This window comes from Trichomycterus rosablanca, chromosome 16, assembly GCF_030014385.1.
Source record: "Trichomycterus rosablanca isolate fTriRos1 chromosome 16, fTriRos1.hap1, whole genome shotgun sequence".
In the NCBI taxonomy this organism is placed as follows: Eukaryota; Metazoa; Chordata; class Actinopteri; order Siluriformes; family Trichomycteridae; genus Trichomycterus; species Trichomycterus rosablanca.
Window position 1 is genome coordinate 2,059,791 of NC_086003.1, and position 24,759 is coordinate 2,084,549.

At 37.9% G+C, this 24,759-nt stretch overlaps 2 protein-coding genes across 5 annotated transcripts in view; one reads left to right on the forward strand and one right to left on the reverse strand.

Annotated features, from left to right (window-relative positions):
- Nucleotides 1-5,833: 5,833 nt before the first annotated feature.
- The window catches only part of ctif (CBP80/20-dependent translation initiation factor), a 126,153-nt gene continuing 107,227 nt past the window's right edge, over nt 5,834-24,759 (forward strand). For 3 of the 4 annotated variants that reach the window (XM_063011533.1, XM_063011531.1, XM_063011532.1), the window contains exons 1-2: nt 5,834-5,927; nt 7,248-7,359. Coding sequence is in view for 2 of the 4 variants with exons in the window: in XM_063011531.1 (XP_062867601.1) it covers nt 7,257-7,359 (103 nt within the window). In the remaining 2 variants the exon portion in view is untranslated. The remainder of the gene's footprint in view (nt 5,928-7,247; nt 7,360-24,759) is intronic. The other variant, XM_063011535.1, reaches the window with a different exon arrangement.
- Nucleotides 10,539-13,426, reverse strand: LOC134330775 (zinc finger and BTB domain-containing protein 7C). The gene is made up of 2 exons (XM_063012029.1): nt 12,084-13,426; nt 10,539-11,207 (listed from the first exon to the last, which is right to left on the reverse strand). The coding sequence occupies exons 1-2, from the start codon at nt 13,418-13,420 to the stop codon at nt 10,637-10,639; spliced, it is 1,908 nt and encodes a 635-aa protein (XP_062868099.1). The 5' UTR covers nt 13,421-13,426; the 3' UTR covers nt 10,539-10,636.

Genomic DNA, 24,759 nt, shown 5'->3' on the forward strand with positions numbered 1-24,759 from the left:
CCAAATAGCAACCGGACGTCTTTATTTCAGACAGCATTGTTCATCTGGATCTCTCTCACCATGTTGTTGTTGTACACTGTGAGTGCATCTTCTCGACAGGGTTTGATTTTGTGGTGAAATTGTTAAAGAGGCAGATATAGTCCGATCTCCCCAACCCTCCGGGGCTAATTCTGTCTCATTCAGACGTCCCGACTGGGCATCCACAGTATGAATGTCACTGAGCAGGCTATTCTGTAGACGGTTCATCTCGGAATGTGTAAGAAATACAGTTTATAATCAATATTTTACAAATATTACAGGAATTATTCTAATAGTTAAACGCATGACTTGATATCAATATATATATATATTTTATATATATTTTATTTATGCATTTTCTCCAATTTTCGTCCAATTGCCCGATTGCGTCATGCTTCCTCTCCATCAATGCCAATCCCTGCTCTGATTGAGGAGAATGAAGCTAACCCAAGCCCCAGGGCAGCATGCCGTATGCATCTCATCACCTACACTTTTGACGAGTGCAGTGCAGCTCAGCACTGTGTACGGAGAGACACACCCTGACAGCATTCTTTTCTCATCGTAATTGCATTAGTTATAAGAGAGACCCTATCCGGCTTAATCCCACCCCATCTGAACAACAGGCCAATCGTTGTTCATGTGGCTGCTCAGCCTTAGCCGGCAGGCAGAGCTGAGATTCGATACGATGTGTTCGAGATCCCAGCTCTGGTTCCAGCGTATGTTTTTACCGCTGCGCCACCTGAGCGGCCCCTGTAATACAATCATTTAAAATCATTTCCTGTTACTCTGTTTTGACCAGAAATAACCAAAATGAGGCTAAGAAAGAAACAAAGAGCCTATATTTATGCACTATAAGGTCAAAATTATGTGAACACCCCTCTTTAGGTTTAAAAGTTAATTTATTTATTAGGAATTTAAGGTCATGTTTTCCACTTGGGTTCCATTCATGACAGGACATGTAGTTACGCGCGATTCATCAGGTAAAGTTTAATGTCAAACACATCATAGGCAGTTTTGTATATACAATTCACATCACTTACACATCTTTGGACTGTGGAACGAAACCCATGAAGACACAGGGAGAAAATGCTAATTTTACACAAAAGGATAGGGACCGTTCCACATGGGAATCGAACCCAGGACCTTCTTGCTGTGAGGCCACAGTGCTACCCATAAGAGTACCCAGTTGTGTAAGTCGACAGTGAGGTATAAAACAAACTAAAACATATAAAAATAAGAAACATATTTTGCGCTCTGACCCCAGATTCCAAACTAGCTGGAATATGCAGATAAAGAATTTTATTGTACTGTGCACGTGTATCTGTATATATGACAAAGTCATTCAATCAGCCTTAGATTATTGTTACCTGTTATTAACCGCATCTTAGATAGTTAGATCTGCATTACTGTTTAATGTAAAGATCAAAACAGTATTTATATCATTTCTAAAGTTTTATATTCGCAGTGTTGTTCCGTAAGATTATTCAAGCATTAAAACTCGTGATTCTCTGAGGTCAGTTTGTTCTGAACTACATCAGCATACAAAACAAAATCAAATGATTTAAACCTGTTTATATTTGGACAGTTGAACCATTTAGTACATTCTGTACATTATGAAGTCCTAATTATATGTTCTGCCGTGTGCTCAGTTTGGGATAAACATAATGTTCCTCACAGCTGATTGCTGAATGATGAACATTTTTTCCAGAACATATAAAATGAATTAAAATGTATGAAAATAAATGAACAACGTTAGCAATTTTTGGAAAAAAATCAAAATAATTAAAAAAAAAGAAAACATTTTATGACCAGAGGCTCACATAACAAACTGTTACGCTGTTGATCTTAAGAAACTGTTTATAAAATGTCATTTATTTATCTTTTGTACATATCTGATCCCAGTCAGAGTCATGGTGGGTCTGAACCTGCCCAAAAACAATGGACGCAAGCTAAAAAGAGGCACCTTATTTGGCCACATTGACCAGTGACCTCAAGTGTGCCAGAGGAAAAAAGTTAAGGTATTTAAACCCAACAGTAATGAACCTACTGTCAAGCACGTTGGTGGTAGCATTAAGATATAACAGTTTGTTATCCAACCCCTGTGTAACACTGCTGATCATAAAACCTACTGCTAGTCTGTAGGACCTAAAGTTGTGTTACAACACAATTAAACCATTGGGACTCAATAACCACCTTTCATTTGCTGTGATGTGTTATATAAACACCACCCAGAGATTCAAGTGTTCAAGGTGTGTGACAACCATGGTAAAAACCAAAAATTTCCTTAAACATTCCTAGAGACACCACTATGAATACTGTATGGAAGTTCCAAAGTTGGCGCACCAAGTTTGTCCAGAGGCCTTAGGAATCATCAGAGCAATCTAAAAGACTTTCAGGATGACCCATTGATGGCTGGGACAAATGTGTCAGTGGAACTGTTTGGCCATGATGCTTCCATGGTCAAGCATGGAGGTGGATCAGTGATGATCTGACTGTGAATGACTGCATGGATTTACAAGTCTTCTGATGCCCAGCACACTTATTTGCATCGTTGAAGGTCTGAAAACTCTGCACTGACTAGTGCTTGGGTTAAAAAGGCAAGGTTCAAACAGTAGAGTAAAATGAAGTGTTTTCTTATATTGGGTGCTATGACTGTCTGTTCATTGCCAGGAAGAAAGCGCTACTGCAAGGCAATAGTGCAGCTGATGTAACTGTGATCTAGGGACGTGTCTAATTTTGCCTTTAGACTACACCCAAAACTTAAAGCGTTCATCGTAGGTTTAGTAAATACACCCCAGTCGTAACGGGTGATGGAGTATCTGAGAAGAGAGAGCGTTTTTCAATGGGCACGTTTACCGTAACCATAGTTTCAAAGCCAGCATAGCAACAGGAGCAGAGCGAGGGGGCCGGATGTAGTGAGTGACAGCTCACATGTGGAGAGCACAATTGGCTTGTGGGTGTTAGAGCTCCAGAACGGCGGGTATCGTTATGGTGTGGATGCCATCAGCTATCACCCATTACCAAATGTAATGTGGTGCTAGGTTACGGGGCGTTCAGAAGGTGTTACTAGCTTACTGATGCTGTACATGTTCTACATAATGCAAAAAACAAACAAATAAACCCAAACAGACCATGAGCTTCCAACAGAAGATGATTAAAATTTGATTAGCTTCATTTTATTAGGATACATGTCTTCGCTTTTACTATATTATACATAGAACATTCTTTTAAAACACTTCAAAGTGGTTAATTATGCCCAGTTTGGTCTTGTGCGTTGAGCTACCTTCAAAGATTATGAAGACTTCTTAACTGGGACTTACAGGCACAGAGGCCTCTTCGTCTCTACTGGGTCAGGTACAGACATCTCTAATCCCACACTGGGATTGCAAGGTCCCTAGATAAAACCTTTTTATTGGGGCTCCATGACAGGTACAGATGTAACACCACTTTTTGTTGGACTTACAGACGCGGAGTCCACTCCTTCTTCATACGGACTTATGAAGATAAAGGCTACATCTCTCATATCTGGACTGACAGGCACGGAGGCCACTCGTCATTTACTGATACTGACAGGTACTTATGCGGTACTAATGTGGTTTTTTAATTAGGTTGGTAAGTACCATGACCACATCTTTTTCACAGACAATTATAGACATACAGGCCATGTCTTACGTACTCGGGCGGACCCAGAGATACTGTGTTTCTCACCGGGACTGACATGTAGAGACCCCACTTCCCTTCACCTGGATTGACAGGCATTTTGGCCATGGTTATTTCACTTGAAATAAAAAGCACAGGTCATGTCTTTATAACTGATGCCAACATGAATAGAGGTGCATAGGAGTTCAAATTATTCTGATAAACATCAGAAAGCAAAACCCTTGTTTGAATAAATGGCCACCAAGTCCAGTCCTTTAGTTTAGCACTGTGCAAATGATAGCCAGAGTTTGGAGCAGAGCTACATGCAAAATAAGAGGTTATTAAAATGAACAAATTAACGATTCATTAATCAATAGCCTAAAACTAACAACAATAATAATATTTATAGTAATGCACATTGTGATTTGGGCATATATAGTTTTAACTTGATGGTTACTTACCAGCCAGGTCCACAAGATGCTTGGAATCCCACTAAATATATTCTCCATTGAAAATGAAAACGGAACAAGTGTTGAAAAATTCTGTCCTATGTTATGGCTCCATCTACTGACTGTAGATATTATAGTGTTATTAATTAATTAATTAATTAATTAATGCCTTATTACTACAACCCAAATGATACAGAACTGCAGCTTTTCTCCACATGTTCATATAAATTAAATTAAACACAATGTTAAACACAATGTTAAGTTGGTAAGTAATGAGTGGATGTTATGTGATGTTGGTGCCAACCTATTCATAACGTCAATACAACGTTGCGTGAAGCTATACTGTCTATAATCCATAATGCATATTTATTAAACCAACTTACTTACTCATCATCATCATCATCATCATCATCACCATCAATATCACCATCATCACCATAATCTTTCTTCTTTATCATTCAATGAGAAATTGATCAACAATACTTTCTGGTCTGGCCTCAATAACTTGTGGTCTTTATTTTTATTGCACTTACCTTCACCTATACTTGTGTGATTATGTCTAAGACAGGTGACATAACCTAGTTAAGTACTATTTAACGCTCAGCACTCGATTTCACTCGAGCGATTTACTCGTAATGAGTCGTTCTCGAACGAATCAACTCTTTGAGTCAACTCTTTAGATAACCACTGGGAGTCGACTCAGTGTCATTTAAATAATATGAAATATAAATCACTACAAGAAGGTTTTTTTTGTCTAATCCCAAGATTTTTAGACTAAATATGCTCATCTGATGACTGTATTATCTTTACCTATACCTGTGTGTTTATGTCTAAGACAGGCGACATAACCTACTTCAGTACTGACAGTTCATAACGGTCAGCACTCAGTGACTTACTAGTAATGAGTCGTTCTCTAACGAATCAACTCTTTGAGTCAACTCTTTAGATAACCATTGGGAGTCGACTCAGTATCATTTATATGATTTGAAATACAAACAACAAGAAGTTTTTTTTGTCAAATCCCAAGATTTTTAGACTAAATATTCTCATCTGATGACTATTATTACCTTTACCTACACCTGTGTGTTTATGTCTAAGACAGGCGACATAACCTAGTTCAGTACTGAGAGTTCATAACGGTCAGCACTCAGTGACTTACTAGTAATGAGTCGTTCTCGAACGAATCAACTCTTTGGGAGTTGATTCTCGAACGAATCAACTCTTTGAGTCAACTCTTTAGGTAGGTAACCGTTGGGAGTCGACTCAGTATCGTTTATATGAATATAAAATACAAACCACGACGAGAGGTTTTTTTGTCAGATCCCAAAATTTGTATTCTCATCTGATGACTGAATTACCTTTACCTATACGTGCGTGTTTATGTCTAAGACAGGTGAGATAACCTAGTTAAGTACTTAAAGTTCATTTAACGGTCAGAACTCCACTAGTAATGAGTCGTTCTCGCACGAATCGACTCTTTAGCTAACCATTGGGAGTCGACTCAGAATCATTTATATAATATGAAATATAAACCACGACAGGAAGTTTTTTTTGTCAAATCCCAAGATTTTTAGATGATATGCTAACTCATTTTCAGGCCAACACGGGCTTATTTAGGTTGATAACAAAATAATTTTGTGTTCACTATAAAATCAGCCTGCACCATTGTTCGTACGTTTACTTTGAATCACCAGTATAGAACTATAGCAGAATCTCCCGCCTTCATGAGCGCGAGGCTCGAGGCGCGAGGACAATTTAAACTGAAGTTGACCGTTGGTGAAAACGTCGGTTGGGCGGCTTCTCGTAAAATCTTCATTTCAGGTAAGACGACAATAAAATAATTAAAAATATTAACAAAACTAAACTAATGTAAAATTATAGCGTTTGTAAAGCTGTGTAGCCTACCAGATCTAGTAATCTCTTCGATTTTGATCACTTTTCGTCAAGTTTACCACACACTGCCAGAGGCCCAAATTGCCACTTGGGAAAAAAAATCTCTTGTTTAAAAATCGGTTCCTCAAAACTTGACTAAAGTTTGTTGCTGTTTTGTTGTTAAATATACCTATTTTGCCACAATGATCATAAGTTTGATGGAGAACAAGTAAGTCATTTAATCCACACAACACTGTACCAACTGTCAAGCAGGGTATTGGTAGTGTTATGTTCTGGTGCCCCCAAGGAAACCTGTTAATCATTATAAATATTGCCTGATTGAGTAAAGAGAGCTGGTCACTTTATTAGGAATACCTGTACATTTGTTTATTAATTGTGTTTTCAATTAGCTAATCAAATGACAGCAGTGGAGTTAATACAGTCATGCAGACACAGACCAAGAGCTTTAACAGTTACTGTTTCCAGCAAACAGAAGAATGGAAAAATAATGGTGGAAATACCTCTTTCATGAAAGGAAAAGCCACATTGTTTTGAGCAGACGAATACCTCAAATAACTACTTTTTTTTTTAACAGTGGTAATTAGAAAAGTATCTCTAAATGCACAAAACATCCATATCAACCAGATTATGTTTACTTCTGTCAGACAAGAACAGGAATCTAAAGATACAGCATAAAGGACAACATGGGAAGAAGTAAAAGTAGTCCATCCACCTTCTGAATGTTTCTGAGGCTGGAGAGTACTCAGATGAAACCCACAACGATGTGAGGAGAACATGTCTCTCAGGGCCTGGTGCTGTGCTGCTATCACAATACCTTCTGCTACAGGGGGGATCATGATAAAATGGGCAGCCTGAATAAATACACCACTGTTCACCCCAAGCACCAGATTGTGAAGATGGTTCAATAACCCTCTAATAAAACATTCAGGCCTTGAATGAGGTGAAGGGCGAAAAGAGCATGAAGATTAGATACACTTTACATCACAGTCCACTAGTCGGCAGCAGTCAATAATACATTCCGAATGAAATAGTATTTATTTATTTATTTACTTTACCAAGAGTGGATTTTATACATCGACCTTTTTGAACACTTATAAGTACTTTTGGTAAAGGGAAATGATGCAGAAACCATTAGAAAAAAGAAAATGAATCCAAATTGAACACATCGAACATGTGTTAAGCCATATGAAGTAGAAAATAACATTAAATTAATAAACTTTCTTTTGGTCTGTTCTCATTTTTTGACAGTGTTAGTTAATGGTGGTGATTCATATGTGGTGTGAACGTGGTAGACTAGTAGGTCTTCTGACCTGCATCACTAGAGCAAACCAGCCGACAATCAAATTTATCTTCATGATCAGTAAGTTGCCTCTCGTTTACTAGACAAATTTACAAAACAGTAATGGGTGAACATTGTCGTTTATGAGTCTTTTTTTGGTTTTGGATACTGATTTAAAAGCTGCAAAAATATTTCTTCTATTCACACAAATACTCGCAATTAGTTTTTTGGCTCTTCAGGGCTCGACTTTTATTTTCCCCCTTAACTACCGTTTATTGACATTTCAGACAGTGGATATTACGATCTGCAAAAGCTTTAGTATCTTTTCATAGCCTTTGTAGGCATATTTGTAGCTTTATTTTGAAATTAAATCATCTGTTTAGAGGAGCTCATGGCTGTTGATTGTTGGTACCACATTAAAAGTCATCCACCCCCGTCCCTATTTATTTTTATGTAAGTGTCTTAAATTAAAAGTAACAAAATGCAAAAACAGAAGAGAAGATTTTACAAAAAACATTTATTCCACATGATTTCATTCAAAAATTTGGTCCAGTTTAACAGGGATGAAATTTAATGTACAAATAAAACACATGTATTAAAGGTAAATCTAATGGAGACCGTTCTTATGATAAAGTGCATGTCTAATCAGACGTGACTTTTTACTTCTTTAAAAGTGTTTATGGTCATTAATAAATAGTGCAAGTATATTTCCATCACTTAATATCAACAGGGTCTATTTTTAACACGGTTAATAGGTACCCTCACCATTTATTTCTCCACATCGTATCATTTTAAAACTACAAACACCATGGCATTGTTAAATAAGGAAACGCTGGTTTGGGTCAGATTTGGATATAATGGATCTGTTTTGCCTCCAGAGCTCTTGAATGTTGTCTGTACTATTCTGTAAATTAGGAGGGGAGGTGTATCAGTGAAATAGAAAAGACATTTTGCCTAACAAAAAAATAAGCACTTCTTTCTTCCGAAGCATTTGTTGAAAGGAAATTAAATTAATAACCTAAACAGCACACTTTTATTAAAAACCCAGTTTTTATATAGACAAACATGAACACAAACGTGTTAGTGTCTTTATAAAACATCTTAGCAAAATATAGCCAAGGCCTTTTTAAATATGCATAAATAGCATGAAAATATTTTCTCCATTTAAATTCAAACAATTGACAATATTCATTCAGATAAAAGAAAAACGATAATATCAAAATGTTGGACAGATTCCTGGTTTTCATTTATGTACATGACAAGCACCTGCAACAAATTATAATCAGTTAGCAAACAGGTTTAAAGTTATTTAAAAATGTGATTTTGAAAAAGACTTTTCAAGTTTGTTCTCAGACGACACATCTTTGGGTGTTTTTGATATTTAAAAGTCTAAATACATTACAGCAATTAGCAACTTCACCATTAGATTATGTGAAACATGATTTGAAATATGTACAATAATGCATACCAGGCATCAAACACTAACCAACCTGCTGAGTCTGAAAAAACTAGATAAAAATAAATGAATGTGGAACATTTGCACTGCAGGTGTTTGTAATATGTTATAAATAAAATGGATGTACAGGTAACAAAACTTTAAATTACATCTTGTCGTATGACCCCGGATGTTAAAAAGTTTTAAAAATGTAAATGCAGATGTTACGCAATATACAGTTAAAGTTTACAACCGCATGTACAATGATTGCTGCAACGTATGGTTTTTTAGTCCAAAACAAAACTTTCACGTTTTTAGTTTATACGTTTATTGTGGGGTTTCTGAATATCTGCTGTGTCAAAAAGAACATAGATTACTGATCTGGTGGTGCAGAAAGCTCTATAACAGTATTTAACGTGGAGACATGGGGTGTGTTCGAAAAGCTAGGGAGCTCTCTACATAGACAGCATTTTACATCATCCTACTCGTGCTCCCGAGAATGAGGAATGAGGCTGTTCGAAATCCTAGATGCTTAATATCCTCACTAGTTAGGCATCTTGAAAATTTCAATGTTATTTTGACTCAAGAACGAGTGATCAAGGCAATCCCAGCATTCAGTGCGGCAGCTCTTTTCTCACAGAAAAATAAAAAAAACATGTCTGACGGTGCGGAGAGTTATTTTCAAACGTAAATAAATGATTATTGATGATTATTTTTAACTTGTATAAATTTGCAAGTTCGGGCTTGTCAGCGAATGTAACCGTTTTCGGTACACGAAGGGAGATGTTAGTTTACATGCTAGCGTGCTGTGCCACCCCATCCCATTGGTTTGAATGGCAAGATGCTAAATGCGAAACCCGATGGAATCGCTGTCTACGTAGCGTGTTCGAATAACCTGCCTTATAAGTCATTGACTTATTAGAATCCTCTCTACTGAGGCAGCTGCCTATGTAGGCAGTAAGACAGCAAGGCAGCTCCCTGGGTTTTCGAACACACCCATGGTCTCTTATTTTCTGTGCTTGAATGACTGACTACAGCTTGTTACTTTTTCTGTGGCAAGTAAATATAAAAAGTCAAATAAAAATACTTCGAACACTGATTATTGTCAAGGTCAAGAGAAAACTCCAAATATTGCCATAAGCAAGAAGTCATTCTAGGAACTAGAATTTTTAGTTCTGAATGGCCAGGTGTAATCCAAAAACCATGCAAAAACAAGCTTTACATCGCTGTGGGCTTTAAGGCTACCATGCAAGAAAATAGTGGACCATTTAAAAATTACATTATAAATGTTTTAGTAGATTTATATAATGTTATACAACTTTTATTAACATTTTTTGGATAATGAAATTGGGGTCCTGTTTAGAATTAATTTATTTTAATTTAAAATTTTACATTTGTGAATTATAGCATTTCTTTTACGAATATGCCCTTTGAACCCGTATTAAACAAACAACCGTTTTATATATTTGTATTATTTCAGTTTGCTAGTTATTAAATATACTGTGTACAATTTTTGCATAGTGGGTTTTTAATCAACAGCTGAAACAAATCACAATAGCTTGCAAGAAAGCATGTAGCTTATTTCTGATGGAGATAATGTCTTTTTTTTTAAGAAACCCGACTTACCTGTAAAACTTTGGAATGATAAAAGGATTGCACTTAACAGTCTGTGGGCATCCCACTTTAATATACCCTTGTTAGCAAATACAGAAGCATAAAACAACCAAAAATTATAAATACAAATCCATTTTTCTTTTTTTAGGTCCCTGTCATCACATTTTACAAAGCTATCAATTAAAAAAAAAAAAGACATCAGTTTAGTCTGTTAAAAATTCTGTTAATTATAGACAGTGCGTCAGAGTTGAGCCTGTATTGTTCTCAGTCACAAATTGAAAGTTTGTGCGTGGCCAAAAATGAACGGGGTCAGTTTGCGGCCTCGGGAACGGGTGGTGCTCGGTCCAGTCTCACGGTCCAGGGGTCAGGGGCTGGTGGGTAGAAGCTTGGGTGTGCTAGAACGTCCTCTCTTGCCAGGGTAAATGCAAACACTCCCCTCTTCCTGTCTATATCCTCTGAGATAAGCTTCCTGTCGGGCAGACTCTCTCTGCTGCTGTTACCATCCAAATTGTGGCTTCTGTCAGCCAGCTGAGGCGCCACAGGTGCATTGAGAGAGGGCAAACGCAGAGTTTGATCCCCTTGGAGTGGGTGGGTCTCTGGAGGGTAGAGAAAGCCAGGGGAAGCGCGCCAGGCGGAGGAAGGCTTGCGCCCTCGACGTGGCCGTGAGACCCGGCAGCTCTGCCTCTTAATGTGCCGGTGCAGATGGTCAGAACGGGTAAAGCTCTTGTAGCAGTGCTCACACTGGTAGGGCCGTACCCCTGTATGGATGCGTAGGTGGTTTTTTAGGTCATAGTTGTGCACAAACTTGGAGTTGCAGTGCAGGCACATGTAGGGTCGCTCTCCTGTATGCTTGCGCATGTGAATCTTTAGCTTGTCCTGTCTGAGAGAGGAAAAGAGGTGGGTTGTCATCAGTTAAGTGTCTAAATCTTTTAAAAACGTCAAATGAATAGTGCTAAAAGCACCATTTCACCAACACGCACACACACACACACACACACAAACACAGATAATGGTCTGTTTTTATGCTTGAAACCAGGCAGGTGAAACTTGCCTTGTAGAGGTGGGAAGGATAAAAGAGCAAATGGGTTTTTACTATGTATCATTTGTTTTAATGTGGTATTCTAAATGAACAATTCAAAAAGTAAAATTGTATTCAGGTTCCTTTTTGTCATCCAGCTTTTCGTCATCCTGTGACTGCGTGCCAGTTGAGAAGTAAATCTAGATTGTATTTTCTTACTGTGACACTCTAACAGAGGCTAACCACACAACTGCCGAAAATGTATTTGCATAAGTGGGGTACAGTATTTAACAGACACTTTTGCTCTTGTGCCCTCACTCTGTAACATATGATTCGGTAAGTCAAGTTCTTAACTTTCCACTGTGCTTTCTGACTAACCTCTAAAAGGCTTTCAATCTCTTTGATCTATAACTATGTATTAGTCTCTAAAATGCTTTGAAAGTCTTGCTTCAGTTTCACTCCCATTCTTTTCCTTTGCTCTGATAACGTAGTGTTCTCCAGTTGTGCCCATGTGGCACCTTCTGTTCATATGATTTAAAAGGCTAATTTGATCTCAAGTCAGCAGGTATGACCAGCACCTCAACTTTCACACCCTGTGTGGATCTCGCTTTCCTGCAAAGCGGGTGTTTTCAAGACTGTCACTTCATGGAGGGGGTTGTTGGCACACCAGCCTTAATATGCCCTCCTGGGTGCAATCTATCTTGCGCATAAGTATGCAACTTTTGTTTTGTGTCTTACCTCGTAAAGCGGACCTCGCAGATGGTACACATGTAGGGCTTCTCACCCGTGTGCGTCCTCATGTGCCGAGGTAGTTTGCCTGCGCCCTGAATCACCTTGTTGCAAATGGGACACTGCTGTGATGCTTTGGGCTTTAGCTTCCGCTCCTCCTCCAGCTGCCACGGTGGAAACAGTGTTCCTATGTGGGATGCTGAGAGGAAACTCAAGTAGTTCCGCAGATCTGATTCATCCTTTATCTGTCTAAGAGACGATTCATGACCTGCACCAACAGGGAAGTCTTTGAGAAAGTCTCTATGTTGCAGAGAATTTGGGAGGTCATCCTTTACCTCCTCTTTGATGACCTCTTTTTTGATAGCAAGATCCAATGGCCCATTTTCTAGTGAAGGAGGTGGGTAAGGATGAGGTTGGCATTGGGGATCTAAAATCTGTGGGAAGCCTGGAAACTCTGCAGCCCATATTGGGGGGTAAAATCCTGGTAGAATAGAAGAGAAGCTTGAGCTTCTTTCCAGCCCTGACATTTTAGGGTACAGTCCTTCCTGGAGTAGGGACTCGATTGAGAAGTCTTTTAATGACCTGCCCTCCAGTCCCTCTTGATCTCTGGGTTTGCCTGCATTATTTGATAAGCGTTTTTGAGAGTTTAACTGAAAGTGTGTCAGTTCTCTCTCTGAGGATGCCCTTTGCTGGGAGGTACATGCTGGACTTTCAGATCTTCTATCCCCCTTACCAATTTGAATCCCTTGGTTTTCTGAAGCATCTGATTGGACAGATCTTTCACTCACATTGTCCTCATCGCATTCTTTAACCTTGCTGTCTTTTGACTTATTTTCTGCTTCTGTGACCATCTCTTCTTCCTCTTCCTCCTCATCCGCCTCTTCATCCTCTTCATCACACTCCTCCTCATCTCCCTCTCCTGCTTCACGACCAGTGCCACCACCTCCTCCGGCGTCCATGATTTCCAAACACACGTTAATGATACACGGGATCTCCAAGAGCTGCGCCGCCCCCAGGATCTCCTTAACATTAGACGGTGTAACTGTCAGGGTGGACGTGTATGCAAACTCTAAAATAGCGGTCAGGGATTCGGGTGCTACAAAGTCCAGCTCGTAGATACCATGTTGCCTGGGGTCGCTGTTGCTTGTGGCCATAGTAAAGAGTTTTTTAAAGTACTGACTGCATGCAGCCAGTACAGAGCGATGTGTGTGGTACTCCTGGTCCTTCACCACCAGGACCACGTCACAGAGGAAGCCATCTCGCCGCTGTTCGTTTAGACTGCAAAGGACATCACTGCTGTGGTTTGGGAAAGGGATCCCAATAAGGTCGTCCTCACTGTTGGCCATAGTCTTAAATGAATCTGCAGAGAGGAAATGCAGACAAAAGGAGAAATGAATAAGAAGCTGTGTACATGTATATATGATTGAGAAGCTCTCATACAGCATGTATCTGATTTATGATGAACTCAATCAGCAAGTTTTTCATTCCTTTATGCTTTTCAACACTCCATTCTTGTACTTTAAGCTTTTCACAACTAGAAGATGGTGTTTAAAGCCTGACAGAACAAGAAATGCTACTCTTTTACACCGCCGTCTTTCATTCTTACCTTAGTCTAGATGACATTTGAAAACAAAACACAGGAAGGCAAAGGGGGTCAGGGCTCTACCTACTAGACTTAAGGAAAGAAATTTGGAGGGCAAGAGACACTTTTACTCACCACATCTCTCTCTCTCTGCCATATTCGTTCTTTTATGTGCATTCAATACTCATTATGTTGCTTTCTTTATTAAGATATTCATCTTACATCATTCTTATTGTTTGTGTATTTATTCATACTTTAGAAATATTGGCATACTTATGTTTAGCTTTTATTAAATATGAAAGGATGTGAGCTTGTTTTAAAACAACTTTAAATTGCAGCTTGGACTTTTAATCTTCGAATTAATTGTAAAGTACCATTTTAAAATCAAAATAACCTTTGAGAACACCAAACCTTTATAACTTTCAGTTTCCTTTAGAAATATTTTTCAGATTTTAAGATTTTTCCTCTTTGCACAGCACAGCCTGCAGTGAGGCAGAGTCGCTGTCCTTTTCATGAATATTTGAATACAGTGAGCAACTCCCTCCGTTTAGCTGGTTTCAGAGCGGCAGTTGAATTGTACCTGCGGATTCCCTCAAAATGTTTACACTGCTTTTATACGGAGACTTCTGGCAGCTCTGTCCTTCATTCACAGCTATGAATAGAGCATAATCTCAGAGTGTGTACTCGGGCGGTCACTCCAGACGTTTGGATGGGTGCTTTCAGATGCCTGGTCCAAACCAGCCTTGTTGACTAGCTTAGGACAAAATGAGCACTTTTACCTGGCATCTACGACCAACATCTATATGTTCCTTCAGAATCAAGTCTCAACTTGTACCAGTCAACTGTTGAACATCTTTGCCACTGTTGCTAGGAGACAGTTGCTATAATTACCACTTTATTTGATGTAAAGTGTGGTAGGAAAAATAAAACACAACAAAGCTTGGCTTTATATAAGGGGAAATACATAGTGGAAGTGGTAAGCTGGTCTTATAGGGGGTAAGATGTAATTTACAGAAATTTCAATCAGCACTTATGGTAAATAAAGACCCACACAATTCAGCTCATTAAAAGAGAAATTAGTGTATAAGGGGCAACCCACTCAGGCTCTGATTTAATAGTACGAGTTTGCATGTGGAAAAACATCTATAAATGTGTACTTTATAATCAAGGTTTACTAAAACTTGTGGCCTTACGCAAAATTCTGTTAATATTGTGTCCTCTATTATGTTATAAGCAAATTCTAATTTTGTGAATTTATACTTAAGAGCACTTACTTCACATTGCACTTCATTAAGTGTTTTAGTAATTTAAAGAATGATACTGGCTGTATAAATACATAGAAATGAATATATCAGAATCTGAAATTATATGTACAATTACTAATGGGGAGTAACAGTACGTAGTTAGGGTCTTATTCATTTATTCAGGGTTGCACTGGATCTGGCACCACCTGGAAACACTGGGAGCTAAGAAGCATCACACTTTGGATAGTAGGCAAATCCATTTTAGGGCAACAAACTAACAAACTCTTTTTTTCATACTTTTGTTTTACTCACAGAGTTCACTTTCTCATTTGGTTGCACCTTTGGAATATTTGTAAGTCAGGAGTGTTGATATTTCATTTTCTTAAATTTCATTTTTATAATAAACCAACGGAACCCTAATGGAAAGTCTGAGTGTTCGCTGGGTAATGTACAGATTCACTAAAGCAGTGCCTGCATTGCTCAGACATGACAGCTTGAAGAAACTGAGTGAGAGAACGATGGGATCTGATGTCCCCAGAAGTTTCCTGACAGGTTAAGCAAAGAAAAAAGAAGAGAAAAAAGATGGTGCCCCTCCCTGGAAAATCCAGCCAAGTCAAATAGGCATTTAGAGCTAAAAACAACAGTAGTTCCCACCCACTCTGGGAACACGTGCAACCTCTGTAGCAGTCTAAATCTCCTCTCCTGCCCTCCCCTGTCCTCACAGATACACTCCCATAATTATAGTGTGTCTGTGTGTGTGTGTATGTGGGGGGTGTAGAAGCAGGATGTGACACATGCTCAGAGAAGGAAGGAGGGCACTGGTTTCCCACTGTAACGTCCTACAGGGCTATCACCACCACAGACTCACACGTACATACACACACACACACACACACACACTCACACCCAAAAAGTAGTGCTGACTAACTACTTCAACCTGTCAGACCCAGGAACCATGTCAGGAAAAACATTTCTGAATTTTAACAAAACATCATTTGGGGTTCAGCAAAATAACTTACAGTAACATTTGTACTTTTGATCTGTTATTGCACTTTGATTTTACTTAAAATAAATTCAGAGTTAGAGGTGGTGAAGTACACACACTTCTTACTCAAGTAAAAGTATAAATATTCACTCAGAGTTTTTCAGATTAAGAAATATAAAAGTACACACACTTAAATTTACTATTTAAATGTACAGTTAAAAAGATTGCTAATGTCTAATTTTTAATTTATAATGAACTTTTCTCTTTTAATCAGATTTAAAAATAAATAAGTAAATAAATAAAATTAAAAGACTGCTTTAATAATGTTTAGTAAAGGGTTCACATGTAATATTGGATGCTAGGCAGAACTACACCCTCAACAGGACACTAGTAGACGGTGTATTCCAGAGAACCCCAGATTTCCTGCCCCTTTGTTTCCCAGCACATGCTAACCAAACGAGAATTCTTGTTTAATGATTAATACTGTAACAAAGTATTTATAATAAAGCTCAAAAGTTTATGTACTAAAGAAGTCCAATAAAATGATCACTCCTGTTATATTCACACATATCTTTGCGTACTTATCATTTTATCCATACTGTGGTCTGACTGGTAAGCATGACACGAATGATGCATAAAAAATTACCCAAATGTATCTGAACGTTTTGTCTTCAACCTGGACAGATTATAGATGATTTTGTATATTTGTACTGAATCTGTTATTATTGCGGTTTGCAAATATCCAGTAACTGTAAAAATAAAATGACTATGACTAACATATAAAACAGTTTCTTTCACATAAAGCGTTAATTATAATGCCATTGACTAATCAATCAAAAATCAGCAGCTGCCTTTAGACTTCCATTATCAGCAAGTTTCAATAAATGGGGTTTTTATTCTGTTCTCAGAATAAAAGTATGTCAGAATAGTTGCTTGTGTAAACTACAGAACCACTGCAGATGTGACTGATAAAGTAGGCAGAAAAATGCTGAAAAAAACTGTGCTATAAGAAATTTACAGTTATCTTACCCTGTCAAACCATTTCATCAGATGATAAAATCTAATCAGACTGCAGTTATTTCAGCTGATCAAGACTATCTGAGGTGCAAACGTTTTAGCAGTCCTGGTTAAAGGGCACGTTTAGTAGATTTTTTAAATTATACTAACTTATCACATCCTCTACAGAAAACAAACTTCAATGTGGTGTTCAACTGCAACATTATATTTAAGTTTTTTAGGCTTTAATTTATGAGCTATTTATACCTTTCTTAGCAGTTAAGAATTACATTTAGTGACATTAATGTAAAAAATTACCTTACATGTTCAGTGTATGGATGTTATTACACCACTGTTATGCATTCATTATACAAGTGGCATAAAATCAACAAGTCATCAAATTTATCTTTGTTATCAATATTTCTCTTTGTTGTGAATTATCTTTGTATCTATACCATGATATGATTAACACTAAAAGCATTGTGTGTTTATCTATCAGGTTTGTATTAGTATGTTGTATACCATGCACTACACATACGTCTGTAAAGTTCTCTGAAAATATTAGTTCCAGTTGAGACTGAGTTCAGAAAAGTGAAACAGAAGCTTTAGAGGTTACTTCACAACCTCCAAAATGTCACTTAACTGAGTCAAAACAAAAGTAACAAAACGTCTGACAGGTATCAGCTTTGATCTTCAGAAATAACACACGTCTTACTGGTTTGCTTATTGGGGATGTAAAACTTCAAAGCTTTTACAAAGTGGAAAAAACTGACTGATAATTTGCAGAATAAACACTCAGCAACTTTTAGTGAAAATCGTTAAAAATAGAACGTGGACGTGAGAAGGTTGGGGTGGAATATCATTTAACATCTTCAGCCAAAGTTAAGAAAAAACTTGGACAAAAGTTAAAAGAGTTCTCAGACATATTTCATCATATCTCACTCTGCCGGAGACACAGAGATGTCAAGAGAGAAGGGCAGGAGTGAGACAGCATTACAGACAGACGCGCCGGCGAGTGACTGAAAGCAGAGAAAGAGCTGTTCATGGGGAATAGGTGGTGGTAAATTGGCTCAATCCAGCGCTGGGTTAGTGGGTCCTGAGGGAGATCATTTGAGAGCCTTTCCAAAGGCTGAGCTGGAGGGTGACCTGCAGGTTTGGGCTGTTAGACGTTAGCACAGCCACTTATTTAACCTGTTTACACACACTGGCGCTCGCTGGCATCTTAGCAATGGCCCTGCAATAATTGAACAGATGGTTCTGGATTTGGATTCTCCGGATTTTGGGTGATGTGTCTCACAGGCAGAGGAGACGGAAGCGCGGCGGTAATGACAGGTGTGACACTAGTCATGAGCGACTCCGACATGGTTCAGTAATGGAGGATGAATTTAAACCGGCCTCGTTTCAAAATGTGTGGGTTTATAGACATATACTGGAAATATTTGCAGAGTGAAACCTAATAGAAGATTTTTTGGTGGCTTGATAATTCAGCTGGCGATCATTTTATTTTTGGTTTGGTGTAACAAAGACACAATATATTTCAGGATTTTAGATTTGGCCTCGTCTGCTGTGTACATCACACTTCACGTTGAGTCCTGGATATTGTTGACATTATTTAAGAGCTTTTTAAAATAGTAATTTTCTCTCAGAACTGTATATGACGGATTAAACTTGACTAGTGGTGTCATTGTGACTGCAAGAAACAAGGAAAAACTCGACTACATTTCCCAGAGTGATTTCTTACTTATGAATCATTTACCTCCTAGTTCACTGTATGATGCTACATTCAGTCTTTGGAATTTCTTCTTGGGAAATTTCTGACACTGACACAACTGGTCCAGTTTTATTGATCTGTTTCATACAAGCTTCAAACAAGATCTGGATTTTAGACACCTAATGTCTTTAAGTAATCTGAATCTGTCTTTATATTGTTTGTTCATATTAATCAACCGTAGGCAATGCAGGAAACAAAATTCATACAATTCTGTTTATGAGACTTGAATTAATTATTGAATGAATGAAATATTATGAAAAGGATAATGTTAATAAATCATGAATGACTGAACTTTCAGCTGGTCTAAAATAAATGCACTTGTTTGGTTATTAGTCGAGCTAACATTACAACTGAAAATATTAAAGCTGTTTATACAGTGAATATAAAGTTCAGTATAAAAAATCATGGAAATGTATTTAATCCTGTAAACTTCACCTCACTGACTTTATTTGTTCAAAAAGAAAACTCAGTATATAAATCAAAACACAATTACGGTCATTTTTTATTGTTTTAGATAATTAATGTAGATATAAAAATAATGAAAATATCTTAAAGCTTTTTCTTATTAAAAGCCAATATAAAAAACCGTTGTCACTTCTAAGTAAATACAATAAATATTTTGAATTAAATTACCTTGGTGTCTATATATTCAACATAAATAAAAAAAATATATTTAATTAATACATTAACAATGTTACAAAATACAAATAATATAATTATATAACTAATAGTAAATGTTAAAAATAAGCTTCTATTAATATTTATAAAATTAACGCACAACCAAATTATTAATAAATCTGGTATATAAATACTTTTGTTAATAATTTTATAATTTGTTAGAATAATAAGTTAATTTAATATAGTAATAAGTTAATTACAGTTGTTTAATCACTTTAAATATCATTGATATTTCACAAATCTAAAACATAAATTTTTAATTAATTAATAATAAATGTGTGTTAATGTACCAGTAATTGAATTTTATTATATGATTATTATATTATAGGATTCATAATACATACAATGTTTATAAATGCTAAAAAGATTTTTTTTTTTGTATAATATTTATAATTTGAAAAGTTATAAATATATAAAAATATAAATTATTAAATAATGTACTTTTTGATTTTGCACAGTAATCATATTTAATTTTGCATAATCAGTACTCAAAACCTTTTAAGATGCAGGAAAAGATCTTTTATTAAGTAGCAAAGTGATGCTAGGCCAGGTCAGTGCTAATCCTCGCGTTCTGTAACTACATGAGGCAGAACTGTGTAAACACTCATCAAAGGCCTCAAGCATTGTCACAAAAACAATCATTTACACTTGTTATCTGTCTGTTCAGTAAAGTGCACTTTGACCCGCTTACTGTCTTCATTATCGGAGCAGTTTGGCTCCTGAGGACGTTCAGGCTAAATCGATTGTGTGGTCAGGCCTTGTTTGGTAGATTTTTGTGATGTGTGTGCAAGTTTTTGTGTCAGTGGCAGTTTACGGTTTATCACTTTATCAGTATCAAAAGTTTGTTTGCAAAAAAAGTAGGACATTGTGTGTGGAAAACACCGGCTGTCGCTGCAATTTCCATGCACACTGAATCGTTTCTAACTGGATCAGTTGCATGTTTCTTTAAAGTGGCGCCGGTTTCATGCATCGAACAGACTGCAGTTACAACCCAAATAATTACATGAGTCATGAAGTTCAGATCGTACCGTGACATTAGTGCGTTATTGTCACTGCCAACACCTTAGGCATAGAAACACAAACAACAAACAGCTTACGACACACAAATAGCAGCACCCAAACAAAGTACAGGTGGTATGTTTACCTTACAATAGCAAAAATAGCTTAACAATGTAATAAACATCACTGAGCTCATTTTACATTCATGCTTGGCAACCTGAAGACGAAAGGACACAAGACACGCAGCATTTTTTACAGCGGGTGAACTCTGCTTCAAAAGGGCAAAGACTCACCCTGGCTTGGTCTGGACTGCATGTAGGTTATCCCAAGACTACCAAGTGACGTTCTTCTCTATCTCCGTCTCTCTGTGATTGTCTCTCACCCATGTCTATTCTCACTCATTCAGTCATCTCTGGTCCATTCACAAAACTCAGCGCACCTTCCAACACTGGCAGCAACACCAGCTCTCTCATATACCCACACATTGATACATACACACACACACACACACTCGCAAGTGCTGTACAAAGAAAGCCAGTAAGTGGGTGAGCTGTGAGAGCGAGGGAAGAGGTGGACCCCACCGAACTGAAAGAGAGAGAGAGAGAGAGAGAGAAAAGGGAGGGAGAAACAGAGGACTAGTGCATGGGCAGTGTGTGATGTCGAGATGCAGCACCACTCGTTTTTATAGCTGGGTGGGTAGCACAGAGATAATAATACCCCATCCTCCTCCACAACACAAGTTAGGCCCAGTGTGTAATAAGGCCGTGGTGCAAACACCCTCTGATTTGGGGTCGGTCTAAATGAATTTTTAGTTTCCTGACGGCAGATTTGCAGTGACCGAGACACAAACTGCTGCCTGGGAGGGTTAAAACATAACAAGTCCTGCCAAGTCTATTTGTGCACATTTTGGAGAGAAAGAGAGCTCAGTGCACAAGAAGAGTACAGTCCTGAGTAACACTTTCACCAATCACATCAATACCACAACTATATAAATGTGGTGAAAAGGGGCAACCAAAGGGTGGCTAAAGCAACTATAGGGTACTCATATATCTTCGGTAAAAATGGGTGATTATTTCATTTAGTTTGATAATAAATGCTAATAGGTTATGACATTTACAGATGTAAGAAAATGGCATGGGCAAGGCCACTTTAGAAAAAGAATAAAAGGAAATTAAGCAGAAAAAGCCCCTGTTCCAAAAACAGCCCCTTAAAGCTGAACCTGAGTTTGTTTTTGATCTTAAAAAGCAGGGGCTTCTTTTTGCATGGTTACATCTAAGCCAATGCTGTTGCAAATCTTGCTTGACTGTGTACAGTCTAACCTATATTCCAGCAATCCATGGCAAACCTGTGTGATGGTTTTGCGATGGCGTCTGATCATTTGAACAATTTCGTTTCAGCATAAAGTGATCGTTTCAGTACTGATCGTTTTTTCTTGATGGTTTCATTTATTTCATTTATTTGTGCAAAACGACGTCCTCAGCTAAATAAAACAGTTCAAATCAAAGTTTGATGTCAATTACACACCAGTTTTAATTAGCTTAAAGCTAGCGGAAAAGAAATACCCTGATCACACAGAAATTCTGAGTAATTATTCTTCCGCTTCAACATGTAAAAAAAAAGTGCTGTCAAAACACTGAACGGCGGAACAAAATCAAAGAGATTTAAAGAAAAAGAAAACAGTGTTATGAGGAGTTAAATGACTTGACGATTATTCAGTAGGTTGTGACCACAGTTCAGCACTACTGTGGCTTCTCTTATTGATCATCATTCACACTGTACTGACGTTAATGTCAAATCAATTATGGAACACTTTCACACCTTTCAAATAGATGACAGACACAGCGTTGTGTGTGTCATTCTACCCAAAAAATATGACTTTTTAAAAGCTGTATGTATTTTTCTAACTAAAACGCATTACAACAATTGAGAAAATCTAATATTCAAATAAAATTAACTTTTTTAAGACACCTAAATATGAGCTCGTTTGAGAGCTATTCTCTAAAAAAGTATATACAAATAATGATGCAGTTACATCGAGCATGATTTATTTATTAATTATGACTGTTTTTTCTCATTCTTATACAAACCATAGATCAACGGTCCCCAACCTCTTTTGCACCACGGACCGGTTTCATATAAGATATAATTTCACGGACCAGCGGGGGCGGGAGGATTTAAGATAGAATAACTATAGAATGGAAAATCATTGTGAATCCTGAGCTTTTTTCACTGCAATGAGACGCTGCTCCCACCTAGTAGTGATTGGTGTTAGAGTATTGGAAATTTAATTGCTCTTGTAGAGATCTCTAATTATTTATTCTTTCTGTGCGGCCCGGTAATAAATGACCCCAGTGGTTGGGGACCACTGCCGTAGAGGACCTGCTAGCGAGGCAGCCTAAAAAATACAAAGAAATATTTACTTTCACATTCTCTGGTGAAACGCACTGTAGCAGATGAAGTAATTTGCATAAAGTTTAACTGTTGTTGTGAGAGGGTTCATGATGCTGCGACCAGCGCTGTATGGATCAGGCAGAAATCTGTACTGAAACAAACAGGATGCGCCGAGGCAAAACTGCTAGTGGACAGGTGGATATATTTTAGCATCCATGTTGCATGGTTGATTAGTGACGGTGCTGTCACGAGTTTTCAACTTCCATGTTAAAGACACTAAATGCTTTATTATCTGCCACCTATTTTAGCCTTAGCAAATGTCAGACGCCTCTCTGCTTGTGTAATTCCCTCAGAAAGCTCAGATATTTGTGCTCTGTTGTTTATAATGGAATATTTTGATGCCAAAGTTTCACTTTCCGTGTAAATACCTCAAGATGTTGCTAAATGCTTGTAGAACTACTGTAACACAATGGCCAACACACACACACACGGCAATGAAACACATGCAACGACTGTCAGTTGTCATAGAAACCCAGACCTCAGCAGGTAACTCTTCATTAAGTGGTGGAGTCAGAGGTCTCAGAAAAGCTTCTTATATTAGATGCAAGATGTCACCATGTTCATGCCGTCATTATAATACAAGAGGCACAGATTACTATGCTTTTGTCCACTTTTATTATTTAATCTTTATTCAGTTAGTACAGAACTATTTAAATTAGTTGTCCAGACATTATGACCAATGTATGACCAAAAGTATGTGGACACTCCTAATTATTGAGCTAAGGTGTCCCTGTGACACGTATTTTGAACAAAGTCTAAAATACATTCTATTAAAAGTGAGATAAGAGCGGAGACTGTTGTAGCGGCAAGGGGGGTCAACTACATATTGTTTTGTATTATTTTGTTTTGTAATAGTATATTTAGCAAGCTTATGGTCAGGTGTCCAAATACTTTTGGTTATCTAAGCACATTTGACAGTAGAATCCAGTACGCGTCCTATTGTCCTTTTCCATTGCACAAGGGCACTCGAGACAGTCGGAGGAGTTTGTCATGAGACTGTCGCACTTTCCACCAGACACAGAGAGCAAATACGACACGGAAAGTAGCAGCAGCAATGACGGAATGATTTTCGGTTTGCCCCGCCGCCGTCGTTGAGCTGTTTAATTTTCTGTAGCCCTGTTTAACATTTTAAAAGTTTTTTACGATACCACTTTTAAGGGATTTCAATTTGGTTTTAAAATTGACGCTTGTTTCCTCTCACTCTAGTGCCAATTCTGTTTGACCGGTCAACAGTCTGCACTGTTTCTTGTTCCATCTATACAATAAGTTTAGACAACAATAAAAAAAGTCTTTAGTAAAGCAGTAAGGAGGGTTACATCAGGAAGGGTATCAAATCAGGTATGCGATCCAGAATGATCCGCTGTGGTGACTCCCAAATACAGTCATGGTTTGAAATGTGCATTAAATTACCTGCTCTATTCATTTGCACAAGACTGAAGAGCAAATTCCTTTCACATTTGCATCTGAGCATCTCAGTCACCTGAAACACTCACTTCCCTAAAACAGTTTAATGGCATTCTAACCACGACCCAGTGCCACGGTGTAGGTCTATGTGTTAGTGTGTATTCGTAAGTTTGTGTGTGTTTTGTGTGTGTAGTCTGTTCTCACTCAGGAGGGCCAGGCTGAGTAAGCGTCAGGCTCTGCAGTACCTGTTTGTGATCGCACTCAGTTCCTGTCATCACACACACACACACACACACACTGCACATAGTCAAAGGGATGGAGGATGACAGTTACATAAAGACTTTCTTTCTACGAGTAGTACACAAAGAAAATAAAAAGGAAAACAGTGATTTTAGCCGATCTGACCTGAATGTGTAAACGTGGAAGATGGCGAGGAAAGAAAGGACTGACAGGACGGGGAAGATGAAGAGGACTGAGAGGACCAGAAAGACAGAAAAGATTGGGAGGACAGGAGCAAAGTGCTAGCTAGAGAAAACAGGAAAGACGTGCAGAACGTAGAGGACAGTGGACGGTGG